The following is a 13,144-nucleotide window of genomic DNA, read 5'->3' as shown; positions in this document are numbered from 1 at the left end:
CGTATAATGCAGCATCAGGCTGTATATAATGTATACAAAAAAAATGGAACAAGCCCAAGATGCAAAAAGTCGGATAATGATGTTTTCAAATCTCCGAATAACAGGGAGCATTTACCTACTATAGGTAAATGCTTCCTCATGATGGCAACTGCGACGTCGACCGAAACATCGGTGAATCATTCGCCGAGGACGCGGCTACAACCCAGAAGCTACTTCAGTTCGGCTTATATCACAGACTGTTCTCGGTGCCCTGGGCCCCTCTAAGCTATACACGTGTGGCATGTAGCTGCGGACAGTAGGACGGCAGGACGGCAGGACGGCAGGCAGACGTGCAGGAGACTCACCGCTCGAACTCGACTATGAGGTTGACGGGGCGGCCGTGCTTCCTGCCCAGGCGCGGGAAGCCGCAGCTCTTGGGCGTGGACGTGTGCGCGGGCCGGTGCTGCTCGAAGCTGGCGGGCGAACACGGCGACCCCCTGGCGGCGCGCAGGCTGCGGATGGGCGAGTGCTGGCGCGGCCGGCGGCCCGAGGCGGGCGTCAGGTCGATGCAGCACGGGAAGTCGGGGGACTGCTGCTGCTGCTGCTGCTGCTGCTGCTGCTGCTGCTTCTGCTGCTCGCAGTCGGAGAAGCCCGAGTCGTGGCTGCGGTGGCTGCTGCCGCTCGGGCTGCAGCCTCGCTCGTCGCCGTCGTCGCTGCCCCACCACACCTTGCTGCGCGTGCGCTGCAGCTCGCACATCGCAGGGGCGCCTGCGGACCAACAGCCGCCCGGCTCAGCTACTCCACTACTCTGGTCAAGTCAACCACTTTCTGCTGTCCACAACTGTCTCGGAGTCGCCAATGTCGTTCTTTCAGTCCTGTCATCTTCGGTGGAACAGATACCTATGCATGTACTTTGCTACCCAGTGACTCCGCTAGAATAGTTAGTCATCAGAGGCAGCAGTGGTCTGAAGTAAGATCTTCCCAGCTCCATGGACGGGCAACCGCCTAGGACTCGCACCGACACTTAAACTAACGACGCAAAAACAGGCATTGAGGATAGTGGGGATACATCCCTTTGCCCTCCCTCTCCTCCCCCACAACCCACCAAGTAATAAAAAAAATACGCGGGATCTCTGTGTAGACAGTATGCTATTTTGGGTGATGCAAGGTGAACTGTTTAAAACACCTGGAATCAAACCTCAGAGGAGTGAAGCATTTTGATAATGATAATGTCACTGTCTAAACCCCTTATTGTTAAGGTCTTCTAAATATAAATGTTAATTTATTTGTATTCAAATCCCCGCCAGAACAAAAAAACTGCTGTACCCGCCACTGAGATGGAGCACAGAACGTTACAAAGGTAACCGTCAAACCACAGAACGGATGCTGATCAGTAGATGTTGGCGCGTGTTGCGACCAGGGGCCAGTCGCGTTTTTTCCAACTGAACCTGCGTGTCGCATCGCAAGATTTCTCAAATGAAATATTCCACGTCCGCGCCATATGCCAGTGGTCCTTACAAACTTAGCATGGCACGAAACGCAAGCGTGCAAGACGTAACACGCGAAATCTACTGTAGTTTATATTACTTGGCGGAAGTTTTTTCTCCCTTAAAAACAGTAAACGTTTTGCGTCAATTAGGAAAATTTTGGCGAATTTTTGACAGGTCATGAAGGCCAAGATCAAAGGTCATTTAAGATGGCGGCCGTGACGTCACTATCTAAGATGGCGGACCGTAAATCCCAATCCCAACCTAAGAACCCAGCCACGTTACTAGATCGCATCCGTGCGAATCCTAGGGGGGTTAGTATTTGATATAAGCTATTGTTATTGAATGGGACATTTCGGCATTAATACCTTCACCCCGTTTTCCAGCACAGCATGGGTTCGAGGCCAGACAGCAAACCCGCCTGCTTGATCAAATACAGCACACAATTTTATAATCTTTATTCTCATTTACTATACCACAAGACTGCATTTTTATCACTAGAGGCAATGGGACGGCAATCCGTAGGTTCGATACTACAATACAGTTCGTGATACTCCATGCTGCGGTATTGTCTAAGCCAGCGGTTCCCAAACGGTGGGTCGCGACTAGGGTTACCAGACGTCCGGCAAAAGGAGGACATGCCCTTTTTATGTATTTTTTTGCGTCCGGCCGGATTTTCCTTAATGCTCCAAAATGTCCGGCTTTTTTTATAAAGTGAGATAATTCCTGCAGTTACACTCTGAGTAAAGCGCGCGGTGCGCGCTAATGCGCTGTCCGCAGAGTCACCCCACTAGTAAGTAGTTCTATGACAGCTTGACAGGTAGCAGCACATGCAGAAGCACGTGTGGTGTGTTGCAAGTTTATTGTCAATAATTATAGATGGCAGGAGGATGAACTATGAACGGCCAGCTCAACGCGTACACGCAGGACACAGCGCATGCTTAGTTTGTGTTGAATCGATTAATTCTGTGGTGTAACAACCACAAGTCCACAAGTCGTTTCTGCTTTTGTAAAAGCCACATCATTTTCTAATTGTTTATGCATTAATGCGGCGCTAACTTGTAGTAGTGTGAAACAATGTCTAAAAGAAAGTGTAAATTTAGTGACACTTTAAAAACTAAATTCCCAAATTTGTTTGTGGAAGAACTGAACATGAAGCTAAGTGTGTGTTGTGCGACTGTTACGTTTCGGTAGCGAATAAAGGTTCTACAGACTTGGAACGCCACGTTATTAGTGAGAAACACAGGAAAATTGTTCGCAGCTCTTCATCAACTACAACAGCAAGTTCTTATTTTGTAAATGAAGTAAACAGTAATGTAAGCGCCGCAGAAGGAGCATTGGCGTTTTACACCATTAAGCACCACCATTCTTTTAAGTCAATGGATTGTACGTCTAGCCTGAACAGAAAAATTTTTGGAGACTCGAAAACTGCGAAAAATATATATTGTGCTAGAACTAAAGCCGAATCAATTATTCGAAAAGTCATTGCTCCTCATGCAATCGACATTGTTGTTGAGACATTGGGAAGTAAGGTACCTGTACCCTATATGGCCTAGTACTCAATATGGCCTATTGACTAGTTCTTCGTAATGCCACCATCTATACAAAAGATGGTGCCAGCACCCTTTTCTAGAAGTAACAAGAAGAGTGTGTTTCGTTTACCTGGTGCATAGTATCCATGAGCTGTTGGTGCAACGAGTAAGTGTGTTTATTTGTTACAAGGCATTTGCGGATTATAAATTTAATGTTGGTAACTTTTGTTTATAATAATTATATAATAAATTGTATAAAAATTGTTGATGTGTTCTTTGACAGTAAATAGTGTCTAGATTAAAGTAGTGTCATAGCAGTTCGCAACAAAATTAATAACAATTTTTTTAAACTAAAAATCTTTATGAAGCAATAGGTACCAATATGGCCTAGTAGGTGTGGTATATTTTCGATTTGCATTTCCTCTCCCTCCTTATATAACATTATTTATTTCAAATTTGATATTTTTTATAATGGAAATTAATACTTTGGCTTCTTGTATATCTTTGATGAAACTTTCTAAAATTTCATCAGATTTTCGATGAAAATACAGAATTCGAGATATGTTAAAATCTGGAAATTTATAAATAACTTAGCATTGCTTTGTTGTCTACAATAAATGGTTTCTTATTTTCAGAAATGAAGTCGCCATCAAAGAAAAGAGGCAGTTGGAGACAGGAGGATCTAGAAAAAGCCTTACAAGCAATTAAGAAGAAAGAAATGTCAGATTACAAGGCAGCGGAACGTTTTGGTATTCCACGCAGGACCTTGCGGAGATATGTAAAATCTGGCAGAGTTACCAAATCAAAGTTAGGACGTAAGTTCGCTTTGTCTGAAGAACAAACTGCAGAACTCTGTTCTCGAATCAAGTGTCTTGCCGAAGTTGGTTATCCTGTTACACAGAAAGTTTTAAGGTTATGTGTGTACAAGTACTGTGAGAAAAACATCAAACATCAGTTTTCTGACATTACGCAAATCGCGAGTTGTAAATGGGCAAGACAATTTCTGATACATAACCCTAGACTTTCGATCAGAAAAGGGCAAAACCTCAATTCTGCTAGAGTGCAAAAATTAAACAAATATGTAGTTGAAGACCATTTCAGTAAAATCAAAGCGATTTACGACGATAATATTTTTGGAAGACCACAAAGACTGTTCAACATGGACGAAAAAGGATGCAGACTGAATTTACACAGAGAACCAAAAGTGCTAGCAGAAAAAGGTTCACATCGAGTCCACATCATTGGCAATGAGCACGGGGAAAATGTGACGATTGTCACTTGTGTGAGTGCAATGGGTGTAGCCATTCCCCCAATGATATTATTCAAGGGAAAACAAATGAGGCCAGAATTCGCTGATGATTTGCCAGTAGGATAAGTTTGCAGCATGACTCCGAAGGGTTACATGACAACAAGCACCTTCATTGAATGGCTGCACCATTTTGGACATCATAAACCAGCAGGTCGTTGTGTCCTTATTTTCGATGGTGCCAAGAGCCACCTGGACTACGAAATAGTGGGCACTGCAGAGCGGTATGATATCGTATTATACTGTCTTCCTTCTAATACAACACATGAACTGCAACCTCTTGATAAGGCAGTTTTCCATTCCTTCGAATACCACTGGGATGAAGAGGTAATGTTGTACTGGCATCACCATGGTGAAAGAACACTATCAAAACAACGTTTTGGAAGAATCTTCACAAAAGTATGGGACAAATCACTCACAATGTCAAACATAAAGTCTGAGTTTAAAGCAACAGGTATGTAACCATATGATCCAAATGTGATTCCTATGATTGCATTTGCACCAAGCACAGCATCTGAATTACCACATCTGGACCACCACATCTGGAACCACCAAACTTAGGACCATCACAATTGCAGCAACCACAGACTGGATCATATCAACTGCAGAAACTATAGTCCAAACTATCGCAACTACAGCAACCACAGCCCGGACAATCTCAACTGCAGCAACCTCAGACTGTACCATAACAACTGCAGCAACCACAGCCTGGACCATCATGGTTGCAACCGCAACCTGAACCATCTGTGGAGCAACTTCGCAAAGCCTTTTTTGATCCCGATAATGGGAAAAACAATGCTCATAACAGTTCATTTTCTGATTTACTGCCAACCCCGAAGGAAAAAACTCAAACATTTAAGAAGAGAAAACCTGCTATACACAGCAAAGGTGTTCTCCTGAAGAAATCATTGTTTTCAAAAAAATGTGCCCACCATTTCTAAGCCATCATCACAATCAGAAGCCCTTCCAAGCAAATGTGCAACGAAGAAGGCCAAGTTGACTTCAGGTAAAACTCAAGATTCTTGGTATTGTAGGGTATGCAACGAAACTTCAGTGAAGGACATGCGTTTGTGCATTAGTTGTGGACAATATCTTCATGAAGAATTTGTCGTACTGACAAAAGATGACAAAGACTATTTCTGTTGTCCATACTGTGAAAATTCAGACCTGAAGTAATTTGCTTCTATGTGAATGTGATTTTTTTAATGCCACTTATGTGTAGGCCATATTGAGTACACTGTGTACCCAATATGGCCGATGTGCACTTTTTTTTAAATACATTGTTATGTAATTCCCTTCAACTTGATGTTCTCGCCATCTCTCTGGTATGTGTAAATGGTATTCCTTCTTTTCTTTCCAGGTGTCATTATGCAATTCTATGTCATTAAACAATTAAAAACAATATCTGAAGCTTAACTAGGCCATATAGGGTACAGGTACCTTATTTCATGTTTTGGTGTCGCTACAGACGCCAGCAACCATGGATCAATGAAGATATTTCCCATTCTTATTAAATATTTTGACTGAAAAGAAGGCGGGACAAAAACCAAGGTAATTGAAATACAAGCCCTAGAAAACAAACAGTCAGATAGGTACTATAACAAATTTTATTTTGATGACCTTAGAAAAATATGGCATTGCCTCGAAATGTGTTGCGTATTCTGGAGACAATGCAAACGTTATCTTTGGTGGGCTGAACAGAAAAGAGGGACGAAATGTGTATTAATTTCTAAAAATCAGGCTCGGTAGAGACATCGTAGGAGTTGGTTGCCCAGCACATATTTTGCATAATACGTTACAGCATGGTACGGACTTGCTTAAATATGATATTGAATCAATAGTCATGAAAATTTCAATTATTTTTCCGTGTATACAGTTCGCACAGAATCTCTCAAGGAATTCTGCGACTCAGTTGATTTAGATTATCAAGTGTTGTCGTACAGTAAAACTCGTTGGTTAAGTCTTTTCCTAGCTATTGAGCGAATACTTAAATTATTTACAGCTTTGAAATCCTACTTTCTTAGTCAACCACAGCCACCATACATAATCAAGAAATTTTTTGAAGATGAATTTTCAGAAATTTACTTGTGGTTTCTGCACTCTCTTATGTCTGTGTTCGATTCAAAAATACAGGATATTGAAAAGGAAAGGAATTGTATTTTGGAAGTTATGAACCATCTGGAGGCAACACTTCATTGCCTCAAAGAAAGGCACCGTCACACCTTTGTTCCTTTGAAAGTGAGAAAACTGACTAATAATTGCAAACAAGCCGGATTGTGTACGGAAGAACACTGTTCTGATTTTTTAGGTGAATGTCAGATTCTGTATGAAGCATGCATAAACTATTTAGAAAAATGGACAACAAATTTAGAAGAATTTCAGTGTTTCAAGTGGATGTACTTGAAATACAGACGAAATATTGAATTCGACGATTTGTTACCAAGCATTACATATTTGAAGAACAAAGGTATTGCTGTCGATGATGTCAGACTTTTTGATCAGTACTGTCATTTGACAGCATTCCTCAAGGAACAAGATGAAAGTTTCTTTGATGGGAGTTTCGATGTGATATGGAAAACATTTTTTAGTGAATGCGCTAATTCAGACCAATTCTCAGAACTTTTAAAAATATGTGAATTTTTTTTCTCTATACCAGGACACAATGCGTCGGTTGAAATAATTTTTTCCATGATAAGCAGTCAGTAGACAAAGGAGAGAACCCGACTTCTACCATAAACTGTCAAATCCATCACCACAGTAGTTTACAACTTCAAAGAAACAACCTGCGAAAACTTTTACTCATATCTGCTTAAGAACCCTAAAATCTTAAACAAAATTAGTTCATCTGAAAAATATTAAATGCATATGTCTGCTAATTATGTAAATATTAAGCTTATTGGTGTTCCTGCAACAAACTATAATATTCATTTGTTATACACAAGGAGATATGTTATTTTGTGTGGTATATGTAATATTATGTTGCGTTTTGGATATAGTGTGTTTATACTGGGTTATTCACTTTTTGAACATGTGTTTTTTTTGTATAGGATTGATTTACTTGGTTATTCATATAATCCATTGTATTCAAAATAGTTATCACATAAAAAACGTTTTTAATATGCTGTATATGCGTAGTTTGTTTGATTCTTTATACTGTAACTGTATGAAATGCCAAAACATTGTAAAATATCGTACTCCATTGTAATTAATTAATGGTTTTTTTTTTTAAATATATTGTCCTCCTTTTTAGTGAAATGGCCTCCTTTTGAAAGATGAATGTCCTCCTTTTTTATTATCAGTGTCTGGTAACCCTACTCGCGACCCACTAGTGGGTCGCGGAAGGGTTACAGGTGGGTCGCGACTCGATCCTAGATCAGAAACCATCGAATAAACCATCGGAAAAGATAAGAAAAATCGAAACAAATCGAATTGTGTGCAAACACATATCTATTGTTAAATAAATAACTGTTTTGCTCCAAAGTACTTATATTTTGTCAACCATTTTGAAATCAGAACACAAATTGTCAATCAGTATCTTAAAAAAATATATATATGTATGTATATATATACATAAATATATAATGTATAAATAATAAATGTATAAATATATATATATGTGCTTTTTTTAAGATACTGATTGATTATTGATAAACAATTTGTGTTCTGATTTCAAAATGGTTGACAAAATATAAGTACTTTGGAGCAAAACAGTTATTTATTTAACAATAGATATTTGTATCCTATTCCTTCCTTATGTATTTATAATTTACCATCATATATATATATATATGATGGTAAATTATAAATACATAAGGAAGAAATAGGATACAAATAATGTTTTTTACTCCACCATGGACCGATAGATCGTGGAGGTATTCCTATAAGAAAAGGTGGGTCGCCAGCTGCAAAGGTTTGGGAACCATTGGTCTAAGGAAGCAACTGGTCTGACCTCCGAGCACAGAACAAGGAGGGAAACCTCCGAGCACTCTTCTGCTTGGACTCGCAATGCGCTCCCATTGGCTGGAAGGGTTCCAATGTCCGCAGGCGGTACACGCGCACGGAAGCAGAATGTTTACAAGCAGACAGCAGCTGCTGTGCAAAGGAAAACGACAATACCAGCACAGGAAAACATCACACACACGGTACAGAGAAAGAAGTCCAAATCGTAACTTTTCTCTGTACGGCCGGCCATCTAATTCCGTTCGCGGCCAATTCAGAATACACATCCAGCGAACGCATTTCGAAACACAAAAAAAAAAAAAGTTTTTTTAATGAGGAATTTATTTGCGATGCAACGCTTTGTAGTTAATCATTTCAAGTCGCTAAAAACCAACCGCAGAAAAAAACATTTGATTCAGGTAAACAACCGCTTGAATGTAATAAAAGATGTAAAAAATTCAAACGAATTAAACTGAAATTTTCAACAGAAGTGAAATAAAGGTTAAAAACAGTTGGTAGGTTTGTAATCACGGTTTTGCGTTATATTTAAATCCTCTGCTGCGCGTGTGCAAGATTACAGTGCTATTTACATTCTACCGCGAATGTAGACTAGGCTTATGGTGTGCCGTAGCAACATATTCGTGTCCGTATTCGTGATAAGAGGGGCGGGAATGTAAAAATATAATTTATAGTATATAATTTATAATCTATAATTTATTTTCTTATTTTAGGACCTTTTGGAAGTAGTATAATGACTCGCAAAGAAATATTAGATATGATGAGATCGCAAAATCATCTCGATTTCAATTGTCAATTAGAATACATCGAAGATAACCAGTACCAGACATCACAAACATAGGTTCGTTCCCAAAAGTATTTACTACATTATTAAATATTATTTTAGCGATAAAATTTCCGTACTAAGTTCACCAGTACTTCTGAGGTCCCAGAATATGTGGTAACAGACTTTATGTCACAAAAATTACGTTTTTGTTTTTTCAAAGTACCTGAAAATATATAAGATATTCCTCCCCCCTCCACCAAAATCCTAAAAAAAAAAAAAACATATTGCCACCAACCACAGGAAATGCATTGAAAGCAAAACAGGAGGCAAAGTGGTACCAAATTTAACTTCCTCTACCGCCCCCTCCCCCCTTTTTCATACAAAACCCAAGACCAGGAAATAGAATTCAACGTACGGCCGTGCAATAAGTATATACTTCACGTACTTGGCCACGGAAGTGACATCACTAGGTCTGTCCGAAATGGAAGCGAAGTATGCAAGCATGCAAGGAAACGAGTCTGAGAACATTTTGAGTAAAAGTCACAAATTAAAAAAGTTTTTAAGGTTGTATTTGGATTTAACATTTAAGTAATTTAAACACTTGTAATGCCAATTTAAACATGCATTGAAACAAATACATGCACATAATCGAATCACAAAATAAATTGGTGTAAATTCGTGTGACACTAATGACGAGTTAAAAATTGCTAAATTTAAACATTATTTATTTCCATTAAAATTTACTTCTTGAAAAGAATAATGTAAACATCCTGTTCGGCTCGCTATTATCGTTTGAAGACGAGCACTGAACTAGTCTGGATTCATCAATTACACCATAATCAAGGGGGGGGGGGGAGGGGGAGAGGTTTCCGGATCCTCCTTCAAGGATTCAAATTTTAAAAAAAAAACTAGTGAAGACAGAATAAGAAAATGACAGGAACTTAACCACATAATGTTACAGAGAGCTTTATTTGGAAGGATTCTTGTAATCCTTATAGTGGGATACTACTACCAATGCATTTTTTCCCCAAATTTAGTCCAACATGCCTCACATAGAAGCAGCAGGGAGTGTGATAGCAAGAAGTCTACATTTAATGGCGGTTTTGCATACATGTTAGTTGTAAGCATTACTATCATACAAACTTGACATGTGTGTTTCATGTATTAAATAACATTAATAAATATGTATTTACGTCTTGTTTTAACAAAAACATCATACAATTGACTTAAGAAAAAAATATTTAAAATAAATTAAATAAAAACCAAAGTATTATATGTTTATTTTTCCTTTTCTCAACCAAAATCATTACTCTAAGTATACTGTTCCCTGAGAATTTAGTTTGATGATTTTCTTTTAATACTCAATTAAACAATAAGGCTTACTCATAAAAAATGTTTCAATGGTTATACTGAAGCCCCTCCTTCACAAAATCCTGGCTACGGCAATGCGCACGAGGCCAAGTAGTGAAGTACGCAATAGAGGTGTAAAAGAAAAAAAAAGCGTATCCGTATGTATTCGTTACCTTAACAGTTAGTACTCGTTACTATCGTATCGTTACGTTACTCGTTACTTCTGATAGGTACCTCATAACATGCTATATTATGTTAGAGCAACGAATCGAGTCGTTTTGCGTACGCGTACAGTATGACTTGTAGAAAATACTTATACATTACATACCAAGCTGTGTAAGGTTTTTTTTTTTTTTTTTTTTTTCACTTTTACGTATTTTGAACCAGACTTGTGTTTAAGTCATTCTAAATTTTATTTTATTTAATAGGTAAAGTGTAGAACTAAAAGTGAAATGTTCCATACTACAAAAAATGCTAGTAACAAAATGCATTCGTGTGTAACGTTTCTTTACTCGGTACTAGATGGCCCACCCGTTACTCAGTACCGAATACACACGGTTTGCTACAGCTCTAGTACGCAAGGTCGCCAGCACAGAGCACACTAACTGCGTACTGGGATTCGGACACGGCATCAGGGTGTCCACAGTTAGTACTTTCGTACTAGATCTAGTACATTTATAAGTTTTTTAATGGTCTAGTACATTTACGCTCAGATCTAATAATTTTTCTTTAAAATAATAATATTACAGTAACTCCAATATGTTTTATTATTAAGCGTAATTGTTTTTAAAAACTATGGGATGCATATGTGTGTGTGGTGTAATATTTAAGTTCGAGCATTGAAATGTCATAATAACTTCCTAAATTGTTAAAACCATCACAAATTATAATTTAGTACTTTTTTTTTTCAAGTCTAGTACTTTTTTCTCGCCTAAGTTGGTACGAAATATGTTTTCCTTGTGGACACCCTGCACGGCATGTGTGCCGTGCAGTTGCCCGACGATCCCCAGATGGTGCTTCTAGCGCGGTATCTCCTCTGAACTGGCGCGCAGTCTTCTCCCAGTGCGTAGGACGACTGTGACATCTGAGCGGTAACCATAACATTATGTGGACGGAGAAATGAAGACAAAAGTGTAATGCAAGCCCTCGACTGCTTTCAAGAATCTGTACCGGATGATTCGTGCTTAAAAAATTTATTCTGAAAATACAAGTTTTAGCCATTTTAATTTTATAAAAATACAGAATAAAAATTAAATGTGGAAGCAACTACTCAGCGTATTCTTAAATGCTTTTCGCAAACAGACACCGCTAGGATGTCTTGAGCAGTTTTCAAATCGCGCTGTTTCTCCTGAAGCTCTGCACACCGTATGTCAGACGGGAGCCTAATCACAAAAGCGCGACGTGATGAATGCGACGCCAACAAAATATTTTTTTTCTAAAAAAAAAAGTTTTCCTATTTCCTTTGCTGAGTATAGTATCAGAATATTGTTTCCGAAAGATAATCAAACTGCTACATGGTTACTAAAATATACTTTTAAATTTTTATGTTTTGATTACCTAAAAAATTCGAGCGTGAAATCATTAATTCACTGCGTACACTTAAAATGGTTTTCCGGATACATGTTAGATTTTGAATGAACAAATTTTTCTCAGGCCGGTTCATCAAAGAAAATAGTAAACATTGATGTCTACATTTGGTGCGAAAAGACGTGCGGGTAAACACCGTATGTTCACAAAAATACAATATTTTTTTTCTCTAGTGTAGCGTTCTTCGTGTCACGGTACTCTGATTCCAGCATGATGAGCACCGTGTAGATAGATATCCAAGTGATCTGTAACTCATTATAAGGTCTGTTGTTATACAATAGCATGGAAACAGAGACGGATCTTCGGAAACATTTCACTAACGCGTCTGCTGCTTCAACAATGCACAAATGGCAACCAATGATATTGCATTTCAAAGATATAAGATATTAAATTAACTAATATATATTATGCTTCAAGATCATAGCAAGGTCAGAATTTGCGTATTCGATGAAAATTAACAACAATGTGATAATAGAACGCTTGATATTCTTGTAATTAAATTTTTAACGTATTTCGAACATAAATAAACGTAGCTACCATCGCAGCCAACTATTTTATCACACGCATCACGTTTTCACTTATTAAAGTATCGAACGGTGAAAACAAATGACAAATTAACTTTCAACTATTAAAAGTTTCACTCTGTTCTACAGTTTGAGTCTTAAGACTGACTGTGTTTTATAAACCACGTTTGTTGCGAGTCACGTCTTTGCGCTTTTGCGTTGTTTGCGAGGATTATAAATGACGTACAACCGTGCAACGTAAACTCATACAAACAGAAACAATGTCCTGAAGAGCTTAAACGCACTCATGTTTGAACAGCCTATAGTGGTAGAAGATACAGCAAATGAGTCTCCAATGACGAGTAATTCCAAGCGCGACAGTTCCTCCAGGGCACGAATTTTTTAGGAGGGAATATTGTTATTTTTGACGTGACAACGTCTAATAAATCGATGAACGCCGGCTGCACGCACGAAAAAGTGTCCCACTACGGATGTGTTCTGTTTGCTCATTGTACGCATGCGTGGCATCTCTCTCCATGCTCATTGTACGCATGCGTGGCATCTCTCTTCCACTCGATTGGAACAACCATAGATTTGACTTTTCGATCATATTTTCGTCGTTTGAATTATTAATATTATGTAATTTAACGATCGTCCACCGATTTTCAGCACAATCG

The 13,144-nt window shown here is 38.6% G+C and overlaps 1 protein-coding gene across 2 annotated transcripts in view; it reads right to left on the bottom strand.

Moving 5' to 3' along the window:
• The window catches only part of LOC134539190 (protein inscuteable homolog), a 31,801-nt gene that overhangs the window by 16,672 nt on the left and 1,985 nt on the right, over positions 1–13,144 (bottom strand). For both annotated transcript variants that reach the window (XM_063380957.1, XM_063380956.1), the window contains exon 2: positions 345–747. In XM_063380957.1, the coding sequence (XP_063237027.1) occupies positions 345–736 (392 nt within the window). In that variant the 5' untranslated portion in view covers positions 737–747. The remainder of the gene's footprint in view (positions 1–344; positions 748–13,144) is intronic.

The sequence above is a fragment of the Bacillus rossius genome, chromosome 15, assembly GCF_032445375.1.
Source record: "Bacillus rossius redtenbacheri isolate Brsri chromosome 15, Brsri_v3, whole genome shotgun sequence".
NCBI lineage: Eukaryota > Metazoa > Arthropoda > Insecta > Phasmatodea > Bacillidae > Bacillus > Bacillus rossius.
Note: the sequence above shows the minus strand (reverse complement) of the source record. Positions and strands in the feature narration are given on the sequence as shown.